The sequence below is a fragment of the Centrocercus urophasianus genome, unplaced genomic scaffold (genome assembly GCF_019232065.1).
Source record: "Centrocercus urophasianus isolate 14NV4802_14NV808 unplaced genomic scaffold, USGS_Curo_1.0 seq_21, whole genome shotgun sequence".
In the NCBI taxonomy this organism is placed as follows: Eukaryota; Metazoa; Chordata; class Aves; order Galliformes; family Phasianidae; genus Centrocercus; species Centrocercus urophasianus.
In genome coordinates, this window is record NW_024884767.1 from 16,049,309 (window position 1) to 16,070,581 (window position 21,273).

The 21,273-nt window shown below is 35.1% G+C and overlaps 1 protein-coding gene across 1 annotated transcript in view; it reads left to right on the plus strand.

Moving 5' to 3' along the window:
* FBXL17 (F-box and leucine rich repeat protein 17) overlaps positions 1–21,273 on the plus strand; it is a 264,239-nt gene that overhangs the window by 67,271 nt on the left and 175,695 nt on the right. Inside the window, exons 5-6 of the mRNA XM_042822768.1 lie at positions 6,204–6,311; positions 16,421–16,551. Coding sequence (XP_042678702.1) covers positions 6,204–6,311; positions 16,421–16,551 — 239 coding nt within the window. The remainder of the gene's footprint in view (positions 1–6,203; positions 6,312–16,420; positions 16,552–21,273) is intronic.

Below are 21,273 nucleotides of genomic sequence, written 5' to 3' on the forward strand. Positions count from 1 at the left end.
AAACCTATCGGCCCTAGTGGGAGCTCCCAAGTAGCCTTCCCACTCTAGCTGGTAAGCTGACCTGTGAGCTTGCATTCCTCATAGGGGAGCACACACTCCTTCATATGTCTCCTCACAACTTATGGGTTCCCTGTTCCCAAAGTAGCTGGTCTGCAGCTGGGGCTCTTTCTGTGCTCCATGGTGGATGTGTCAGCCCAGGAACCTTTTCTGAATTTCTTGCAGTGCACCAGAAGTGTCCCCTGGGCTGACCAGCCCCACAGCCCAGCAGGAACCCTCATAACTGGCTCTCGAAATTGATGTGCAGAATCAAACTATAACCACAGAATACATAAAGCAGGTATGTTTACTCAGTGCTGTGCACACGCCAGATGCAGAGGGAGTATTCCCACCTAGTCTGCATACCAGGGGGCAAAAAAGGCACATACTTGAAGAATAAACTGCTTACATATGCACTAGATTTCCAGGAAAAGGTTATTACAATGTGTCCCCAAAATGATTGCCATTTTTCCCCGCCTCAAGTCTCGGTTCTTTTATGCATGCATGGTATCTCTCAGTGTTTGTCTGGTGGTCTTCTGATGAAGGCTGTATGTCTTTCTCACTGTGTACTCTTTGCTGTGGGTCAAGTTGGAGGACGCTTGACTCGCTCTGGCTGGTCATCTTATCAGCTACAACTTCATCCAGCAATCTGCTGCTTCTTTGTTAATTTGTGGCTTTGCTATCCGAGCCTGCAGCCTTGCATTCCAGAGATAGGATAGCTGACAATGTTATTTGGAGAAACAGGAGGTATCAATGGTATTTGGAGAAACAGATCTAAGTCTTTAGAAAAGCGTCTGTTATCTGCAGTGAGAACTGGACTTAGCAAGGCCAGATCTGTAGCTCTCAATTCAGCAAGCCATGAAAGAAACACAACTTTTAACTTATTTTCCTTAATTCATGTGTATATGTGTATACTTGTATGTATTGAGCTCACCTGTAAGCTCAGGATTTGAGTAAATGCAGAATAACTACTTTTGTTCTGCATGATTTTCCTGTGTCTTCTGATCCAAATGCATTTCAGGAGTTGTGCTAACATAGAAAGAAAGTAGGGTTATGCCTGCACATGTTATAGTCAATTCTTGCATGCAAGTATTCAAGGGAAGATAGATCAAGGCAAATTTACATTGGTTAAGTATTTGATACAGAACAGTTGTGAGAGGCTTTGCAACATGCTACATGCAAGCCTTTGTGTTGATCTTCTATGTTTATAATTTATCAAGTCTGTAGTATAAAAAAAAAAGCAAGGACATTTTAGGGCTGAATCAGTTGATCAGTTTTTTAGAAAGCTCTTTCCAAACTTTCCAAATATAAAACTGAGTTCAGGTGAGTAATTTCTCACCCTTCCTTCCTTCTTGTGCTGCCCAAGATAAGCATGATGTGTTCAGGACAGGTACAGATTTATGCTGTAGGAAATTAAGAATAAAGGGCTTTCTTCTCCCATTAGTGCTGACATGTGCAATGAACACTCAGACAATATATACATGGCATACAGACTCTTTATTTTATTTCATATTTCACTTTACCACAGTTTATCCTAATGCCTTTCTTCTGAAAAAAAAAAAAAAAAAATCCTTCAGTATTTTGCAAGCTTTTATTTATGTATTTTATATAAATAATTGCAGATTAACATAGACTCGTAGTGTGCCTGTTTCAATGGAAGAATGTGGTGTCCATTCTGGTCTAGCCAGTACTTTTATTCCTACCTCTTTTCCATTTTATGTTATGTCTGCATGAGATTCTGTAAGTTTTTATTAATTGCTATATATTAATGGCATCTTAGTGAGAATTTGCTTGTCTTGCACCTCAAAATTCATTTTTGAATTATTCTTCAGAACTGTTCTTCTTTGCTACTTCAACTATGGAATATAAAATAAACTAATAATTACAGAATCTAATTCAGAATAGCCAAAATATTGAATTTCTGTAAAACAATACAGAACTGGAATTCGTATATAATAAGCTGTAATACAGAAGAAGAAAATGATTAAATTGTAGCTTGCTTATCATAGATCTTTTTAATAGGAGCAAAATCTGTGCTATTAGTTCCAGACCAGTGTATTTCTCATTCACAGTGCTTTAGTGCATAACTTATAAATCTTTTCTCATCATCCTATATTACTTTTTCAAACCAAGACTAATATCAAGCAAGACAGGGTGAATGAAAGTCAATGAAGGTCGACTAGACAATCAGATATTAAAGATTCTTGGAAGAACACTGCTGTGATCTATAAAAAAATTAGCTGTGAATTTCTGTATCCTCACTGACAATGGACTTTTTAATAGAACTGCAGTATATTTTCTTTGGTAATGTGTTTTTAGATTATTAGTCCAATTTTCTTGTATAGTATGTCTGAATGACAGTTGAAACTCTCAAATGCTTGATAGCTTGCAGAAGCCGTATTTATAATACATGTTTCACCTGTCCTGTCTCCAGAGTAATAAAGAGGACTCTGAGGAAACTGTGGCATACAATTACATATTGCATTATGAATAGAGTTGAGATTGCATAGTCATTGCATATATGCTATTGCTGAGCATTTTTTATTTTTATTTTTCAGCTGTCACTGATCATGCAGTGTGCAGAGCAAGTCATCTCTTGGCAAGTTAAGACACGATGAAAGAGATTACCATTCCTGGGACAGTAAAAATAGTCAGCTGGCCTGCATGTTTTGAGTTTAGATGTAAAATCTCAAACATGTATATCAGTGCTAGGTGCTGCTGATAATAACATAGCAGTCAATCTAACTAAACAGAATAACAACTGTTTTCCATTATAGAATAGAATTTTTTTTTTTTTTAGTTTTATATTTAACTTTATTATTTCTGTTTCAGATGTCTGAAACTTACCTACTTTTTTCTCCCCTGTGAAAGCAGGTCTAATGAAAAATACTGTTTCTACTTACAAAGCTTGGCTTAGTATGTTTTAAGAACTATATAAGAATACTGATGGATAGGATTCAAGCATCAGTTACTTAGTTACTTTTACTGAACTGCAAGTCAGCATGTTTGACTACAGTCCTATGCATTTGTTTACCAAGAAAATATAAGTTAGTTTATGTTCTCAGTCACCTTCAAAAAGAAGGACAGGGATAGTGAGAATTGTGTTTTTTTAGCTCCTTCATGAGATACTTTGTTTAAGAAAGTTATCATTAGATGTTTTATGTCTAGTCCAACACAGAGTTGAAGAAATGCATGAACTGTGTCAGGGGAGGGTCAACAGGCAAGGCTTACTCACCAGAGCGCAGTGAGCATGGAACAAGCTGCCCAGGGCAGTGGGTACGGCCCCAAGTGCCAGAGTTCTGTGTGCGTTTGGATGGATGTAGGTGTTCTCAGGTGTAGGGTTGGGATTTTGGGTGGTCCTATGTGGAGGCGGGGTTGGACTCAGTGATCCTTATGGGTCCCTTCCAAGTTGGGATGTAGTATGATTCTGTGATTCTGCGAAACCATCGTTCTTGTGAAACTGCAAGTGTATGTGTATATAGATGTGTACAGAAACATGTATGTTTATTTTTCCTTCCACTTAGCTGCTCTCTGCAGTGAGGAAATTTTATGATGGGTAGCTAATAAAACACAGTATTTGGTGATCTCCTTTACAGACTGTCTCACTGAGAATCATGATATTAAAATACAAATTGCTATAAATGAGTCTGGGTCTGAAAAAGGCAGAAGATATTCACAGGTACTGGCATAATTGAGAATGCTGGTTGTGATATTGCAGTACTGATTAGGAAATTTTTATGTTTCCCATTAAAACTTGAGGTCACGTCCTACAGATCTGGTGCATTTATGAGCTGGCAGCAAAACATGGTGTCTGCTTAAAGACATCAGTAGGTTCAGTGCACAACTGTTTCATTCATTTCATATTCTAAGTAAAGATTTAAGAACAGAGATTGCCATTTGCGGTAGCAAAATGCATGACAAAAGTTGTGATTTCTCCCAGTGGAAATGTAAGACATATTCAGGTTGATAGGTTGTAAATAATTTTTTCTAAACTACGAAGATCATGGGACGGGAATGGTAATGAGGTAAAAATCTTTTTCTGACCAGATAGATCCTGATTACCTAACAAGCACTGGAAATGTTAACTCCCAGTCTATGATGTTTAATACTTACGATCTGCTGTCACCAATTTTTACCAAAACTATTTACTTTTTAATTTTGTTTAGGATGCTGAAAATTTCATACAATTAAAAAAGGTATTTTAAGATGCAGGTTGTAATTTTATTATTAGCAGCCATTTTCAAAATCCTCATGCACCCAAATGGCAGCTATATGAAATAAATTATTATTTTTTATTAAACCTTTAATTTCTCTATTAAATTTGCAACATTGATTGTCCATGAATATGCTTTCTTGCTAGCCAGGACAAACCTGTCTGAAGCAAAGAATGATACTCTAATCCTCTGTAAATATAGTAGATTAAGTCTGTAAAATGGTTTTCCTCCTGAAGAGCAAAGGGTTTAGTTAATGTTCTGTAGAAAAGCTAGGATAGAAAGCTAGTATTGATATATTCTGTTTTTCTAATGCTAATGTAAATGGTTTTTTTTTTAACCTCTTGTTGTTAGGGAAATCATGTTTCATTTTAGGTGCTATTTGTCACAGGTTTCAGTGTCAAAATCTTCAAAATTCCCAGATAGTGTGACAGTCCTTAGATGAGAAAATTGTGCAAAGATGAAAATATAAGTAAGACATTGTCAGATCAAAATGAAAGAAGAAATTTCTTATTACAGTTTTTTTTTTTTAATCTAAGTATGTAGACTGTAGGCATAAGTTAATGCAGAAAAAACATGGCCAGTGCTCATTTCATTGTTGATTCTGTTTAACTGGCCCTTTTTTCCTTTTCTTTTGATCTGTTTTCAGGTTTGTAAACATCTAGCTCCTAAGGTCTTGCCTTTCATTTGTAGTTGGGTGATGTGTAACTAGAAAACTGTTTACTCATTGAGAAACTGTTGCTTTTTAGACCTATATAAACTGCACCCAATAACCCCATATCAAAACAGCTTAAATGTGGTATTGTGTATATAATCTTGTTGGTCTCCTTTATCTCTGGCCTATCTTTTCAAAAATTGCCTTGTCAGAGTCTCACCAAGCTTACCATATGCTGCCAGCATGCACTTATGTGACATGTTAGCCAAGCAAATTGGAACTGTGGATAAATATGATACATAGCACAATAAGAATACTGTTTGCATGCATGTGTTCACCTGAGGCTGAGTTACGGACTTGATATTTCAATATTTCTTTTGCTTCTGAGCTCTCTAATGACAAGAATATATTGTTGTATATCCATAATGTTCTCAAGCATTCAAGGCTTAAGATTCCAGACACAGTGAGACTCTCAATTCCAGTACAGTTTCGCTGGACAGTACAGTTTTTATCCCAAAATCAAAATGGAGTTTTGTACTACTGTCATTTGCATTGGGAATTTATACTGCTCAGAAAAGAATAAAAAATAATACAACTTGCTTAAAGAAAAATAGGGAGATTTCTTAAGCGTATCCATTTTACATCCTTCACTAACTTGGCAAATAATTCTCCTTTAGGTATACCTGCAAAACACTGCATTAATTTGTGTCTCATAGCTATTAGACAAAATAAATGGTTGAGAAATTCATTTAAATCACAATAATAAAGTAGGTAAAATCTCCATTTAAAGGGTAAATGACATTGAATGATATAAAATAATGTCTTTGTTTCAGTAACTGAAATTGTCTAGAAAGGGGTTGGAAACTTAGGGTATGTCGGAGTTCAAATTCTTTGCTGAAGAAATGATGCATGGCAATGTTCAGCATGATTCCCTAGGATGACAATCAAATTTGTTAGTATTTTGATGCCTATGTATAATTTATGGGAATAGTGGATAGAATAGTCTCTTGGGTTATCTGCAGATAAGCAGGATGAATTTCAGTTGCCATCACTCTTTCTTCTTCTATTTTTCCTTCTCCTCCAAGATGATGATCCTTCTCTTTCATCATCCCTCTTCATACACTTCTACAGATATGTATGAACATCTAACATTTTCTTTCAAACTCTTAAAATAAATTGTAGTAGTGATAACATGAATAAAACTATTAATGAGGATCTTGCCAAAGTTACAGGGAATGTAGATTATATTATGTATGTACTCGTATCACCTATTCAACTATACCTGTGTATCTTTTCTGCAGGTGACAGATCAGTCAGTGAAAGCATTTGCTGAGCACTGTCCCGAGCTGCAGTATGTTGGTTTCATGGGCTGCTCTGTTACATCTAAAGGAGTAATTCACCTCACTAATGTAAGTATCATAGATGCTTTTATTTTCTCACTAGCATTTCTGACTGTTGCCAAACAATAGATATCAACCATTGCTGCCAGGGATAGAAACATGACAAGATAAATTAAGTTTGTATTATTTGAATTTGGATTGTTTGAATTTGGATTTCCTTGTTTAAAAACAAAAGCAAAAACAAACAAACAAACAAACAGGAAAAAGATATTTACTAATGGTGTTAATAGGGGATGGTGCTGGGTCTGGTCTTGTCCAGTATTTTTATTGACATTGAGGGGATAGTGTCCACCCTCAGCAAATACACTGATGAAACAAAGCTGGGAGCATGGCTGACACATCTGAAGGCTGTGCTGCCATTCAGAGCAACCTGGACAGGCTGGAGAGTTGGGCAGTGAGAAATCAGATGAGGTTTAACAAAAGCAGTTGTCGTGTCTTGTACCTGGGAAAGAATAACAGCATGTATTAGTACAGGTTGGGGCATGAGCTGCTGGAGAGAAGCGCTGGAGAAGGACATGGATGCTCTGGTGGACAACAGGTTGGCCATGAGCAAGCAATGTGCCCTGGTAGCTGGTAGGCCAATGAGATCCTGGGGTGCATTAAAAGGAGCGTGGCAAGGGAAGATCGAGGAGGTGATCCTCCTCCTCTACTCTGCCCCGGTGAGGCCTCACCTAGAGTACTGTATCCAGTGGGGACAGAACAAGTGGAAATGGCAATAAACTGGAGCATACGAAATTCTGCACCAATATATGAAGGAACTTCTTCACTGTGAGAGTTATGGAGCGCTGGAACAGGCTGCTAAGTGTGGTTGTAAATTCTCCTTCTCTGGAGATATTCAAGACCCACCTGGATACCTACGTATGCGGCCTGCTGTAGGAAGCCTGCTTTGCAGGGGAATAGGAATCGATGATTTCTAGAGGTCCCTTCCAAAACCTGCAATTCTGTGTTTCTGTGATATTCAAGGGATGGCACTTTCTCTCAGAATTAATAATGCTATATAGTGAAATGTTTTTAAAATGCCTAGTTATACTAGACTTTATTGCTAACACAAAAATTCTTGAACTGAAAGTACATGATTCTGAATGCAAGATATTTAGATAATCCCTTCACTGCAACAATATATCCCCTGTGCACACACATTTTGTATATAATCCACATCTGTACTATAATTCATATGTAGTGTGAGAATTATATTTTATTTCCTTTTCTTTTACTCCTACATAAGAGGAGTGATGTGCAGGAGAACTTTTTTTGTGTGTGAACCTGCAAAGATTAGTGAAAGTATTCAATAAAATGAATTACTTGGATGAGGTGATAAACAGCCTATTAGTTAAAATTCCCAGCTGAAACTAAATTGAGAGATCATGTAAACATCGAGGAGGTCAGAAGATGCACCTGTGACAAAGAAGTTGGTATTCTTTTAAATACTGGTATTTATAGCTAAGAATTAAAAAAAATAAAAATAGTGAATGAGAAAATAGAACCTAATTATAGAATCATTTGAGTTGCAAAGGACCTTTAAACTTAGTCTAGCTCCCATGCAGTGGACACCTACAGCTTGATCAGGTTCCTCAGACTGTCTAGTCTGACTTTGAATGCTTCCAAGGATGGGGTGTCCATCTCCTCACGTCCATCTCCTCACTAGGCAACTGTTGCAGTGCTTCACTATCTTTATCATAAAAAACTTCTTCCTTATATCCAGTCTAAATTTCCCCTATTATAACTGGTAAACATGTCTGTAGAAATGGGAATTCAATATAACCAAGTTCTGGTAAGCAATGGACGCAACAGTTCAGTTGGAAAGAACCTACAAAGACCACCTAGTTCAACTGACCACTTCAGCACTAACCAAATAAAGCATTTTACCAATAGCATTGTCCAAATGAACGCAGACAGGCATGAGACATCAACCACTTCTCTAGGAAGCCTATTTCAGTGGCTAACCAACCTCATGGTGAAAAAATTTATCCTAGTGTGCAGTCCAAACCTCTGCTGGTGCAGTTTTGTTTTGTTTTGTTTTGTTTTTTTCCCCATCCTGCCATCAGCTCCCAGGGGCAGAGCCTGGCCTGAGCCTTCTGCTCACCTCCTCAGGGAGCAGGTCACCTCACTGATGTGATCTGTAACGCTCACTAAGTGTAATTTTAACATACAAGTGACATTCAGTGCAGTGGGTGAGTGGATTGCTTTCTCTTATTTTGTTTTCTAATATTTGTTGATACTTTAAGGTGAGATCCCTACTAAAAACAGCTGCATTATAGGCAAGGGTTTTGATGTCTTATACTGAGGGAAAAAGAGTGGGTAAGGAGGTCTTTCCCATCATAGTGTGAGACAGTAGCAAAATTAGCACTGGAATTCTGAAACTATTGAGAAGTGGTATCTTGTTAAACTTGCTGACATTGATAGTTGTTTCCATGTACCTCTGCCAGATGACTTGTTTCATTCATGGTGCAGCAGGCAGTTTTAAGTAGAACTCTGAATTGCACTGAAGCATCTGGCACCAGCACACATTTCATTTCTACAGTTTTTGTTTGGAGGAAATAACCACTATTGGGAATGACAACAAATATCTGTGGAACAGTAGCTTTGTCTTAAACTGCTGTGTCTGTCTTTTCCAGAATTAATTTGTTAATTATGTAATTGTTTGTTTGTTTTTTTTTGGTCTAAATAGTGTGCATTTTTTACCATCAGTTCATAAATGGTTTTAAACAGTCATAAATGGTCATACTAACCCGTATTCTAAGAGAATGTGGAATCTGTTCTTAGCTCTGACCTGTGAATGTGTGCTGCAAGGCTGTGTAGAGCAAATACTCTTCTGTTCTTCTTTCTGTGTGCAAACCAGAGATAACAGTACTGGCCGCTGTTGTAAAATTCCTTTGCGACTGACAGATGTATAGAAATTGAGTGGTTTATTATTACTGTATTTTCGCTTTAGTAATGTTAGCTCCTCTTTAAAAATATTGGCACTTAGATATTCTGCATTACAGTGCTGCTTAATAGCTTTTAAAATATCTATTCATGGAATATGGTAGTGAATGCGTTCTATGTTTTAGAAAAGAGGAAACATTCAATATTTCTTTTCAATATTTTTGTTCCCCATCACAGTGATACTAAAATTTTTTTTTTTTTTTTTTTTTGAGGAAAAATCTGTTATAATTCTAACACTTCTTTTCTTTCAAGTTAGTACAACCTAAGAAAATATACGCCAGGTAAACTATGTAAATGATTACTGGGCAAGTAGAGAAGCACTGCATACTGCATACACAGAGAGGGAGAGGGAGGAAAGGAAGGAGCATCTTTATTCAATTCCGACTGATGGACTCTCAGTTGTAACCAGGGGTTTGTTGATATTCTAAGTTGATGACTTAGAATATTGGTCCTGTAACTGTAATATGTGAAGCAACATCATAATTAGTTCAACATTTCTCAACTTTGTTGGGAAACAATGAGTTATAATTCTATTTATCCAATTTATTTCATTGTCTTCTTCCTTTGAATTTTGACGTATGTCCTGAAGTAATTGCTTTATAGCTGTGTACTTCTATCTGTACTTCCACACTTCTGAAGGACTGTGTTTGGGTAAAATTCATTACAGCCATCATCGAAATAAGTGTCATGTTGTAAAGCCATATTATCTAGGAGAACTCTTTTTTATGTTATCTGTATCTTTATCTCATAATGTCCCTGAGTGTCATGACCAATCATACCTGTGCCTGAGTCAGTGGCCAGTATTAGGTCAGTCAAAGTTGAGATTTGTAGATCAAATATCGAGGAGTTATTCAGAGCTGACATTATTCACTTGACAGATTTTTAATGTTATCATCTACACGTGGCTAGGCTGATTGTGAAAGAGCCTTTTCTAAACTGAAGTACTGTGTGCTCCCTTTCTTCAGTTACTGATTTATTTTCACATAAAATGCACTTACTTGTCCTTTTTATGGTAATATTTCAGCGTACTTTCTACTCTTAAAGTTTTATTTCCTCCTAACATAATTTTTCCTCTATGTCTTGGTCTAGAGAATTTTTTATTTTATTTTAAACAATTAGTAAAACAAACTCTATTTCATGAGGAGGCATATAGTTGATTTGAATCTGCTTGCATTTGATAAGATGTCCTAGGATTAGTCTTCCAGTCATGGGAAGAGTTCCTTACAATTTCTGAACATAATGATTCTGTAGGATTCTTTTTGGGATTTGCCTTCACACTAAAAATGTGGCAGTGCTATGTAAGTGACCCTTTGTCAACAGTGTACGGGCTGATTTGTCCCGGTTCCATTAATACGGGGGTGAAGGGACCCATGGATCCATGCCCTGGAAAGGAGTAAGGAGAAAGGATAGAGAGATGGGCCGAAAGCAAAATGGAAGCAACCGTCTGAAGAGAAATAAATTTACGAACTAGCTATAGGAATGCAAAATAACAGATGACAGGATGAGGGGAAATGGCCTCAAGTTGCAGCAGGGTAAGTTTAGGTTGGATATTAGGAAACACTTCTTTACAGAAAGGGTTGTCAAGCAGTGGAATAGGCTCCCCGGAGAGGTGGTTGAGTCACCATCCCTGGATGTGTTTAAAACCCATTAGAATGTGATGCTTAGGGACATGATTTAGTGCAGGGTTGTTAGTTAGGGCAGTATGGTTGGGTCATGGTCGGACTTGATGATCTTTAAGGTTTTTTTCCAACCAGAGTGATTCCGTGATTCTATGATTCTATAAAACCATAGAATTGAAGGTAATAAAACAAATAAAATGAGAGTGTCTAAAAGTTGAAGGCCCTACTCTAATGCTGTGACGAGGCATATGGTCAGGATGAGTAGAAGGGAGGAGAGCCCAGTCCTGTGACCTTGCCAGGGATTTCCTCTCTTCTCTGAACACAAAGTCCTCTGGGGTATGTAGTTCTTCTGCTCTTCTGGGACAGGTACCCAGAACTGGAGCATTAACTCTTTCAGTCCCAGTGCTCTACATGGTGTTGTGATGTGTAATACTGATAACCAAAAATCGTAAAACCATGACAACCTTTTTACATCATGTAAAACTAAACCTGACCTTTTTGCACATGAAGTTAACAGTGTCTATCCTAAGAGATTCTTTTCATCATTTATAAGAGTTTGATTCTTGTAACCACAGTTTTTTGTGTTAAAAAAAAAAGCAGAACAGATATTGCAGAGAATGTTGATTGCATGATTTGGAAAGGGCTTCAGTACTCTGTGGGCGTATGAAAATTTCCAAAACAAAAATGTTTCATTAGGTGTACTTGAGAGCAAATAACATAGGCAGTAAATTATGATTCAGTGATAATGCATTTTAACAGCAACTATTATTTCCAGTTTATAAATTCCAACTTTCATATCTCAGGTACTATATATGCAGTTTAAGTGTGCATACAAGTAGTGCTTTCTACTGCTTTACAGTGGGCTTCACCCATTGAAAGAAAGGTAGTATATTTATTTTCTGTAGTTTAAGTTCTGAAAGTATGCATGCAAGAATTTGAAAAACCTGAATTATTATTATCATTCAGGTTGGAAGACATAGCAGTCTTCAAAAACAGTCTTCAAATCAAAGTTTTTTTTTGTCTTTTCTAAGTTGTGAAATTCAGCCATGCTTTTAACACAGTTTTTGGACACGTATTCCTTATTTAAGCATTTCTGATTTAAACTCAGTGTTCTGCAGTGTTTAAGGAATTAAATTAAATGTCATGAATGTGCAGAACATTAAATCAGTCTATTGTAAAATAGTTCCTTCCATAAGTATTGAACCGTTTTCCAGTTTTTAAACCATATATGATTACTATTTCATGAAATTGTATATCTCAATAATATGGTTCTGTTTCTTCAGTTTATTTTTAAATCAAAATTAATGTATGTGCCTTTTTAAAAAATGGTTTATAGATTCTATTGACATAATGGTAAAAAAGAAAACTAAAAGAAAAAAAACATGACAGTAACTGAAATTCTTTTTGTGGTTGCTCGTTTTTTACTTCTTGTGATCATACATTTCCTTTGGAGGGTTTAAATCAGAGACCATTTTATTCCCTGATGGTATATATACACTGAGAGAGTCAAGTAAATTAAGCTTAATTAGCAGAAGATGTGAATTTAAAGCTCATTAAGTCCTTATAAGTATTTCCTTCAGAAATAATTTGGCTTTAGTTCTGAAGAGGATCGATCTTATATGAATTGTTTTAGGAATCATATCTTCAGAGGAAATATGTGTGTGGCAAAAAAATTACAAACTCATTTTATTTGTGGTTCCTTACAGTAACAGCTAAATATTTACAGTAGATGAGTTTACATTGAAAAACAACCTGTAATCCAGTTTTTACTATCCACAGTATATGAAGTAGATCCTAAATTTTCACAGATTCAATTCAAGCATTCTCTGTCTCATTCTTGTTCTCTAACCCCGGTACTTTTCAAATTATCTAGTTTCTTGAGTTGCATTCCACATATTTTAGTTCCCCTGTTGGAAATATTATGAACTTGGTAGCATTCTAACACAGAAATACCATGATAATCTCTGAATCTTTAAATGTATGAACTTCCATAAAATTTAATTTATATTAAGCAACAAACAAATATTCAAGAAAAGTGCCACTATAGCTTAAAATATGTAATGTACAAAAGTAGTAATTTTTTAAAAATAATACTTTTTTTTTTTTTCCAAGCATCTGAAACTCTGGTTTTCAAATTTCCTTTGCCTCAAGCCATTTTGTGATATAAGTTGGTCCGTTTCATTTGTTATTCATGGTGCAACAATTTTTTTTCTATGAATTTTCACAGGCAATCTCCTCGCAAATCCTTTATGTGCGGGGCTGTCAATTGTCTGACAATTTGTGAAACCGAGGGAAGGGAGCAACATCCTGTTCCTTCCTAGTCTCATTCATCTATCCAGACTCCTCATAAAATCTGAACACTCTTTTCACTATTTCATACAATTTTAGCACAGAGTTCTGAGTCAAAATTCAGGATTATAGAAAAACTGTATATATGTAGCAAATAAACTTCGTTTAACTTTTCCTCTTTTCCCTTAATTCTGCATTTTATTTTTCACTTCATTTTTAAGCCCTCTATCTGCTATCTGCATTGTCGATTTTATTGTCAAATTGAATACAGGGCATTTTGTTTGCTAGAGTTGAGCTTAGATTCTGTTCATGGAGAGCATTCTTTATAGAGCTATAGAATTAAGAGTTGGAGAAAAATGTAAAAAAACATATTTAAAAGAATGGCCCTAACATTTGGTGATAAAATGATACTTCTATATGATGAAAATGTGTTTTGAACTGGGGGTGGGGGCGCCAAGGCAAACCTTCTATCTGTTGCCCTAACACTGAATAGTCAAGTAACAGAATATACTTCTCTGTGAAAAAATGTTGATCAAAACCATGCTTTATTCGTCTCAGGATTTATGCATTCAAGGCTCAAATGTCCCAACTATCCAAAATGTCAGCTTCAGAGAAGTTAAGTTGTTTCATATTGAGCTAGTTTTAGATGTGAGAGGTAAAGGTAGCTATAAAGTATATGCAACTGCTCTTGCCTGTGACAGAAAAAAAAAAAATAGGTAAAAGCTGCTTTTGAAATGCTACTAATTTTGTCACTTACTCACACTTAGATTTCACTTAGTTTTTGAGTGTAGCCATGTAAAACTAGAATATTTTTTTTCCTGAGGAATAATAAATTCTGCTGCGTTCATCGTTGCCTGAAATGGGTAGATTCTCTAATTTAAAATCATTTTAGGTGCTGTTTTAAAAAGAACTGATTTTCGTATGTTAACTCGTCTTTATTTTAAGTTCATGGTCTTTTCTCTCTAAGTAATGTCAATGACAAAGACTTAGAAGAACTGTTACCCACTCCGGTATGTTGTCTTAAAGCAAAGTTTGTTTATATATCAGGATTCTGCTTTTCTCAGAGGGAACATTCTCAACTTTTATTTGAGGACTCTTTGAGGTAAATATTTGCATAACATCATAGAGCATGTCTACTGCTGAAATGCCCATTAGGTTTATTTCGTATGCTAAAAAGAAAGCTGTCCGATATAAAATGGTTCTCTAGTTATTTTGGTGGACATGAGTTTAGGATGATTTTGATTCACATTTCCATAACAATCTGCAAATCTAATCAGTGTATTTGTGCCTCATTTCCCTGTTTTATAAGTAAAGAATAAGGCATTAAATAATTTAAAGCAAGATAAGCATAGGTAGAATAGGTAGAGATAGAACATGGTAAAATTTTAATCGCTGCAAGAACCTTTTAAACCTGAATTTAGTAAAGTTGTCCTGCTGCAATCATATGTACATTGCATTACTCTTGACTTTCTGTGAGTTGGGTTAGTCAGCACTGATGTATTTTATGCAGAATCATTACAGGGGAACAGAAACAAGCTGTTGCATCTCAACTGTGTCTTGGTATTTATAGATTCTTTGCCCCAAGTGGAGAAATCTTTTACACATTGCTACTGATATATAAAACATGTGCAGTGATTTTTCAGATTTTGTCCATGCAGTTACAAAATAAAAGTGATAGAGTGATTTCTACATTTCAGGAAGCATATTTGAGATAGGAGTCATTAATTTGTGTTAGAACTTCATGTAGAGATTCAAGCATGTCATAGGTATTGAACAAGTTATTGACAACATAGTGCAAAGGCTGAATTGTCTCACATGAATGAAGGTGAGGATAACTCAAGTTATCTTGTGCTTCTCCTTTTCGTAACTTGGGGAGAAAAACGACAGGTTGCTTGTGGAGGATGCATAGAAGATGTATGCAGAAGATACTGCTCTCACAGGAAACTCAGAATTATGCCTATAGTGCAGAGCCTGTCTGCTTTACCACCACTATCAGTCATATGCCTTTCTCTCTATCCAGCAATTAAGAAACAGAAGTGCAGTGGGACTGCAACAAGGAACTCAGCAGTACTTTTTAATACTAGGAATATATTTCTCTTTTTTCCTCTAAAAATGGCCTGCAATTGCCTCTCAGAGGTCAGGCTCCATAATTCTATGCTTGTTCAGCAGAGTTACTGGAAACAATATGTGGTTTATCTTCAAATTTTAGAAAGTGTTAAAAACTTGGGGGCAAATTGTGAGAATACCAGTTTCTGTGGAAGACTACCTACGTTTCGGGTTTTTTTTCCCCTTAAATATATTGACTTAATAATTAGCTACTGAAGTGGACTAAGTTATATGATCTCAGTTGTATGCCTTTACTTAATCAAATCCTTAGTGACCTAAATCACTGAATAGGATTATTTTCTCTCTCTTACAGTGAAGGTAAATTTAATTAAGTGTCAGTATTACCTAATGCAATTATTTTTTCCAGAGTACAACAGAGATTATTTCAGACAGCTTATAAAGCAAACACCACTTGGAAGTTATTATGATTAAATTGATCTATTGTTTGAGGATGCTACAAAAATAGTTGTAAATTTCCTTCTATGAATCCATAGCTCAGGAAAGCAGTAAGAACATTCTGTCTGTTTTTGAAGGACATTATAGTGATTTTAATAGGAACAAATCAGGTTAATTGGTGCATAAATATTAAATCATCTTGTTCTGCAACTCTGATCTTTTTTTATTTGGAGTATCAAAGTTATTATTGATGACTGTAGGTAAGACTAATGTATACATATTTTATTTTTCACTTAGTGAGATGTACACAGTTTGAAAACCTTGGACTGTTGAGTCTTTAATCACGTGCATTTAAGTATTTGAGCACAAATGTCACAAATGTGCTGTCTTGCCTTTCTTTACTGCCCTTCCTTTCTTTAATTAAATGAGTTGGTATGCCACTTTGCTGTCCTACACCATGTAGGAAAGTGAGGAGCGATGCCGAGATCTTTCACGATGTGTACTGGACCATGAACAAGAGAATCTTGATGTCATGGAGTGACTGAAACTTGTCTGAATTCCAAATGTGAAAGTAGTTTTCAGATGCTTAAGTTATGTTAGATAAATATCTCTGTTTTGTGGTTGTTTTTTTTTTTTTGTGGGAATACATTAACTTCATTTTTCTTGACTAGTTTGCATAAGTACGTGATTAAAAAACTTTCAAAAGTTTTTATAACCATTATTTATGTGAATAAGTTTTCTATATGAATGTTTTATTTATTTCTGTTATGTTTGTCTCAACAGCTAAGAAATCTTTCTAGCCTGGATCTACGTCATATCACAGAACTGGATAATGAAACAGTGATGGAAATAGTAAAGAGATGCAAAAACCTTAATTCCCTCAATCTGTGTCTGAACTGGATCATTAATGACAGGTAACTTCATTATAAGATCTAATACTAGTATAAAGCAAAATCAACTAGTTATATTAGTTGAGAATACTTCTTCATGTCTTGGGGGTTGGAGGAGATGAGTAAAACCAACTGTTTTTTGAGTTGTTCTTGTTTGGTGTGGGTAAATCATCTAAACATGCCTTACGTGCTCTTATGTGTTCTTGTTGTGGAAAGTTTGCTAATAATTGGATGGCATCCCTAATTGGTTGTTTGCTGTAGATTACATGAGAATGTGCTCTTTAACATGCCTATCTGAAATGTACATTTACTGTGAATCTTTCCATAAGTAGAGAGCATTTGAACAGATTTAAACATAAATGAACAATGAAGCATATTTTTGTGTATGTAAGAAAAAATAGATTGCTATTATGAGTTAAGTAATCAAATTCATGTTTGTTTAGAAAGCATAAAATCCTTTACCTTTTGGCAAATAAAGCAGAACGAGACTGAAAGGATAACTGGGATATTAATGAAGTCTTTTCCTTCTGACCAGTATGCACTACATTAAGGAGAACAGGAAAGAGTGCTTAGAATGACTTTTCTTCTGTATGGCTGTGGACTTTTTCATATATATGCTCTTTCGAGTCTTTTAGAACATATTCAAGTGAAAATAAGCTTGAACTTTGACAAAAGTATGATGTTCTAAAATTAGTAATATAGAAATGTGTTGAGTATGAAGTACCATTGAATTTTTACTACTGCTCCTCTTTCGTAGCTAATTACGCTGGTTTTGGGTTGTTTGTTTAGGTGTTATTTGGGGTAGGGGTAAGGATATCCTTACTTTGGCATTGAAAGCACTTAATTGCCCTATGTCATTATAGGGCCATATTTGATGAGAAAAACTACTGTACTGGAAAATTTTTGAATAATTTAAAAAAAAAAACAACTAAGGTGAAAAATGTAAATTTAGAAGGTGGGGGTTTTTAAGGTTATAATTGGTTGGAGTAGTATACTTTACTGCAAGAACATTTTGAGTAAAACGGTCTGCTTGGTATTATCCAAAGTGATTCTTTTCAAACTGTTCTGAAGTTTGTTACTGAACCAGAGTATGCAGTGTGTCTTTTACCTGTGTGCATATAACTCTGAAACTTCATGCCGAGTACAGTTATGAAATTTAACAAAAAAAGGAAACTGTTTCCATCACTGACGGTTATTCTGCACTTGTGAACTTTTAGATAATTGACTTCTGTCTCTGTAGTTGTTTTAATTTTGCTTCTTATTACACAGGTACGTTTTCAAAGCTTAAATTGTAAGAGATGGCCACAGATTTAATTTAGCTATTCAAATTATCTTCCAGCTAAAACAAACAGAGAAAATATGGAAAGTGATGAACACTTTTATTAAATTTTATTGAGAGGTAGTTGTTCAGTAGTTTAAGAATTTTTCCCATTTTACAATTAGCTTGAAACATTAATATGTATGAAGTCATTTCTCCCAGTTTCCACATGTACTAAATTAAAGGATACTGAAAACAATGTGAAAGGTATGTGATATAGCAATAGTCTTTAATCAACATGGAGACACATTCAGCAGAGTATTATTAGTGTATTTACTTTGAAGAGCTGGGTGAATATTCAGAAATTCAAAGAACTGTTCAGGTATTTACCAGATAAAAAGCTCAGTTAGTTTATTAATGATCTAAAGTATGATGAACTTGTTTTGTTTTTCATTTGATAGCAGGCCATAGCTCCTAGTTAGAAGGGGTGTCAGAGGGTTTTTAATACCTTTGAGAAGACTTTTTGATCATTGTATCCATCACACACACAATATAGTACGAGTCTAAGATATACCAGACTCATGATATTAAAAAAGAGAATGGAATTAGTTCCCCCCTTTTTTTTTCCCCTTAACACATTATCAGCCCAGCTTATTGTCTTCTACTGATTTTTTTTTACAAACTTACTAAGACATTTTAATTATCTGTAGTACATGAGAAGATTGTTGGGTTTTTAAATAAAGAAAAAAAAAAAAACAAAACATTTGGGGCTTTGTTTGTTTACTTTCTTTAAAGTCAAGGAAAGCTGTTTTTTTTCATTCCTTGGTGCAGAACCCTGACTGAAATAAAACCAGAAAGTTCTCTTGTAGTAGAATAGTGTTAGATTTTACAGCTGAAGTAAATCTCTGATTTTAAAACTTCACTTTAGATTTCTTTATTGTTTCCAGAATTCCATAAACATTCTTTCCACAAGCAAGGCCATGGCCCCAGAATATTTATTGCATTCTCCTACACATGACACAGTGTTTTATTAGATTCTGTGATCATTACAATTCTTGTTAAGTAACTGAAAGGAATCAAAACTTTCAAGAGTGCAAGACCTTTGCATGGCAAGCACAAAATTTTGGTTCTGTGGGAATTAGCAAGAACTATTCTTTCTGTGTTTTGATTGAAGCTATTTTTGTTTTTAAAAGTGTGTATCTGCAAGGCATTTGTAGGGCAGTAAAAAAATAGTTTCTTTTTGCTTAAAGCAAAAAATATGTTCAGTTGAAGTAGTCTTGACATTCATTTTTAAAGTTAAAGAAAATGAGTCTCCAATAATGACTTGTAAAACAGTGTCTTAAAAGTTGAGAGTTAAAAAAGATCTTAGAAAGCTCAATTAATCTAACATAGTAATTACTCTTGCAGGTATATAGCTGCCTTGGAAGTTTTATATACTAAAATATATCAAAGTACATCTTATATATTTTATATGCTAATTATACATCATAGAAATATTCCCATTTCTTCTTTCAAACCCAAACCTGTAAATTCTTTTAGTATGCAGAAGATTTGTCTTTAAGTCTTTATATTGCAGAGGTCTGACAAACTGAGATCGACAAACATGATGATTCCTTTGAGGCTTGATTTTAAATAAACTTATTACTTTGAAGTTTTGTTAATGGTCATTGCATTTGTTCTTGCAAATTTGAATGGATAAAGCAGTATAAATTCAAATGACATCTAGAAATAAAGCCCTAAGGAGGTTCAGCAAAGCATGACATAACATGTTGCACAGTTCTGCAGGGGAATGTGATTTTTATCATAGCACCTTCCTGAGCTTTGAGCACCTATGGGTAACTTGAATTTGATCTTCTTATACCAGTGCTCTTAAAAAGTGCTGTTGTCTTGTGGAACTTCTACGAAATAGCACTATAGATAAATGAGAGTAAATGGCACAAAGGTACAGTCTTCTTGTGCTGGTTAGGACCTGGTGGTGAGATTTCTTGTTGGAAAGAACAACAAAGTGTTCTTTCTGAAGTGGATGAACTGAGAAATGCAGACCTTTGACAAGTTTAGTAGTCAGGAAGTCAAAATACAAATGAAATGTAGAAGAAATATAATAAATGATTGGAAGCTGTAATGTAAACCTGACAATGAAAATGTGTGGTAGTGGAGTCAGGAAAAATGAGCATATTCTACTTTGAAGCATCTCCATCTGCTCTCTTCAGTTGGATCACTAAAACACTAATTTTCTCAACTGATCATTGCATTTGTTGGCAGAGAGCATATGGGGTTTTCCACACTGCTTCTTACCAGACTAAATTATTAATATGGTCTTCCGTGTGCTAGAGGAGTGTTTAAAAATTTTGTGATGACTGCCTACATTAGTTAATGTGAATTGATGAAGGCATGAAAAGCCTTGGGAGTATTTGGTCTGATGTAGATATGTGGTGAGTAGAGGACACAGTGCTGAAGATGCTTTGAGCAGATGATCACTTGCTAAGGTTAGTCCCAAAGTTGCTGTCTTGTGTGGATGCTCCATCATTTCATTAGCAGAGATGAAGATAAAAAAAATAGGTCAGTTCTTACAGTACATTTTCAATAAAATGCAAGTTTAGTGAATGCTAGAATTATTTTCCAGTGCAAAAACTGCTAAAATAATTTTTTCTTCCTGAAAATGTAACACTCTTCATATTTGATATTAAAAATACATTAAAACTACAAATGTGTGAAACCTTTTGGCTAGATTGTCTTTGTTAGTTTGTTTTTTTTGTTTTGTTTTTGTTTTTTTGCACAAGCAAACTGTGTGTTTTAATCTGTGGTGATGACAAATGCTAATGCTTCATGTTAGTATTCAGCAGGTCTGACTGAAGTGCAAACTTGCTCCAGGAGCATTGATACTTCTGTATTTTTGAGTAATCTGGTTTTGGTGTATAGAGAAGACTTCCAGAAGAGAAGCTGTATTTTTGTATTACATATCTGTCATAAATCATTGAAAGTGAACTGTAGCATTTCTTAATTCTAATTTTATTTAATCTTTTAAGCATTATCTGAAGGGTGATTTCCTTTAAGTCCTCTGCATAATTATCAGATGTTTACAGTCAGGTAAACTCAAAAACTTAAACTCCATTGGAAGTTATAAAATGTGCCACCTGCTTTAAATGTCATACTTTTTAATTACATACGTAAAGTGAAACAAATTTCTTTACAAAAGTATTATGTAAAATGATGTGACGGTAATTGTCAGATGTTTAAGTTTCAAAATACAGTACTGAAGTTGGACAAAGATTACTTGGCATACTTAAGTGAATTTTCTACATTAAATTCTGATTTTTTATATGGTTGAATATTATTCATTTATCTGTTTGTTTATTTATTTTTAGTGATTATGAAAAAAATAGATGAAAAAAATTCAGTCTTTATACTGGGTTAAACTTGTCTGGCCGCCAGATACCCACTCAACTGCTCTCTCAGTCTCCCTTTTCAACAAGTCAGGGAAAAAATAA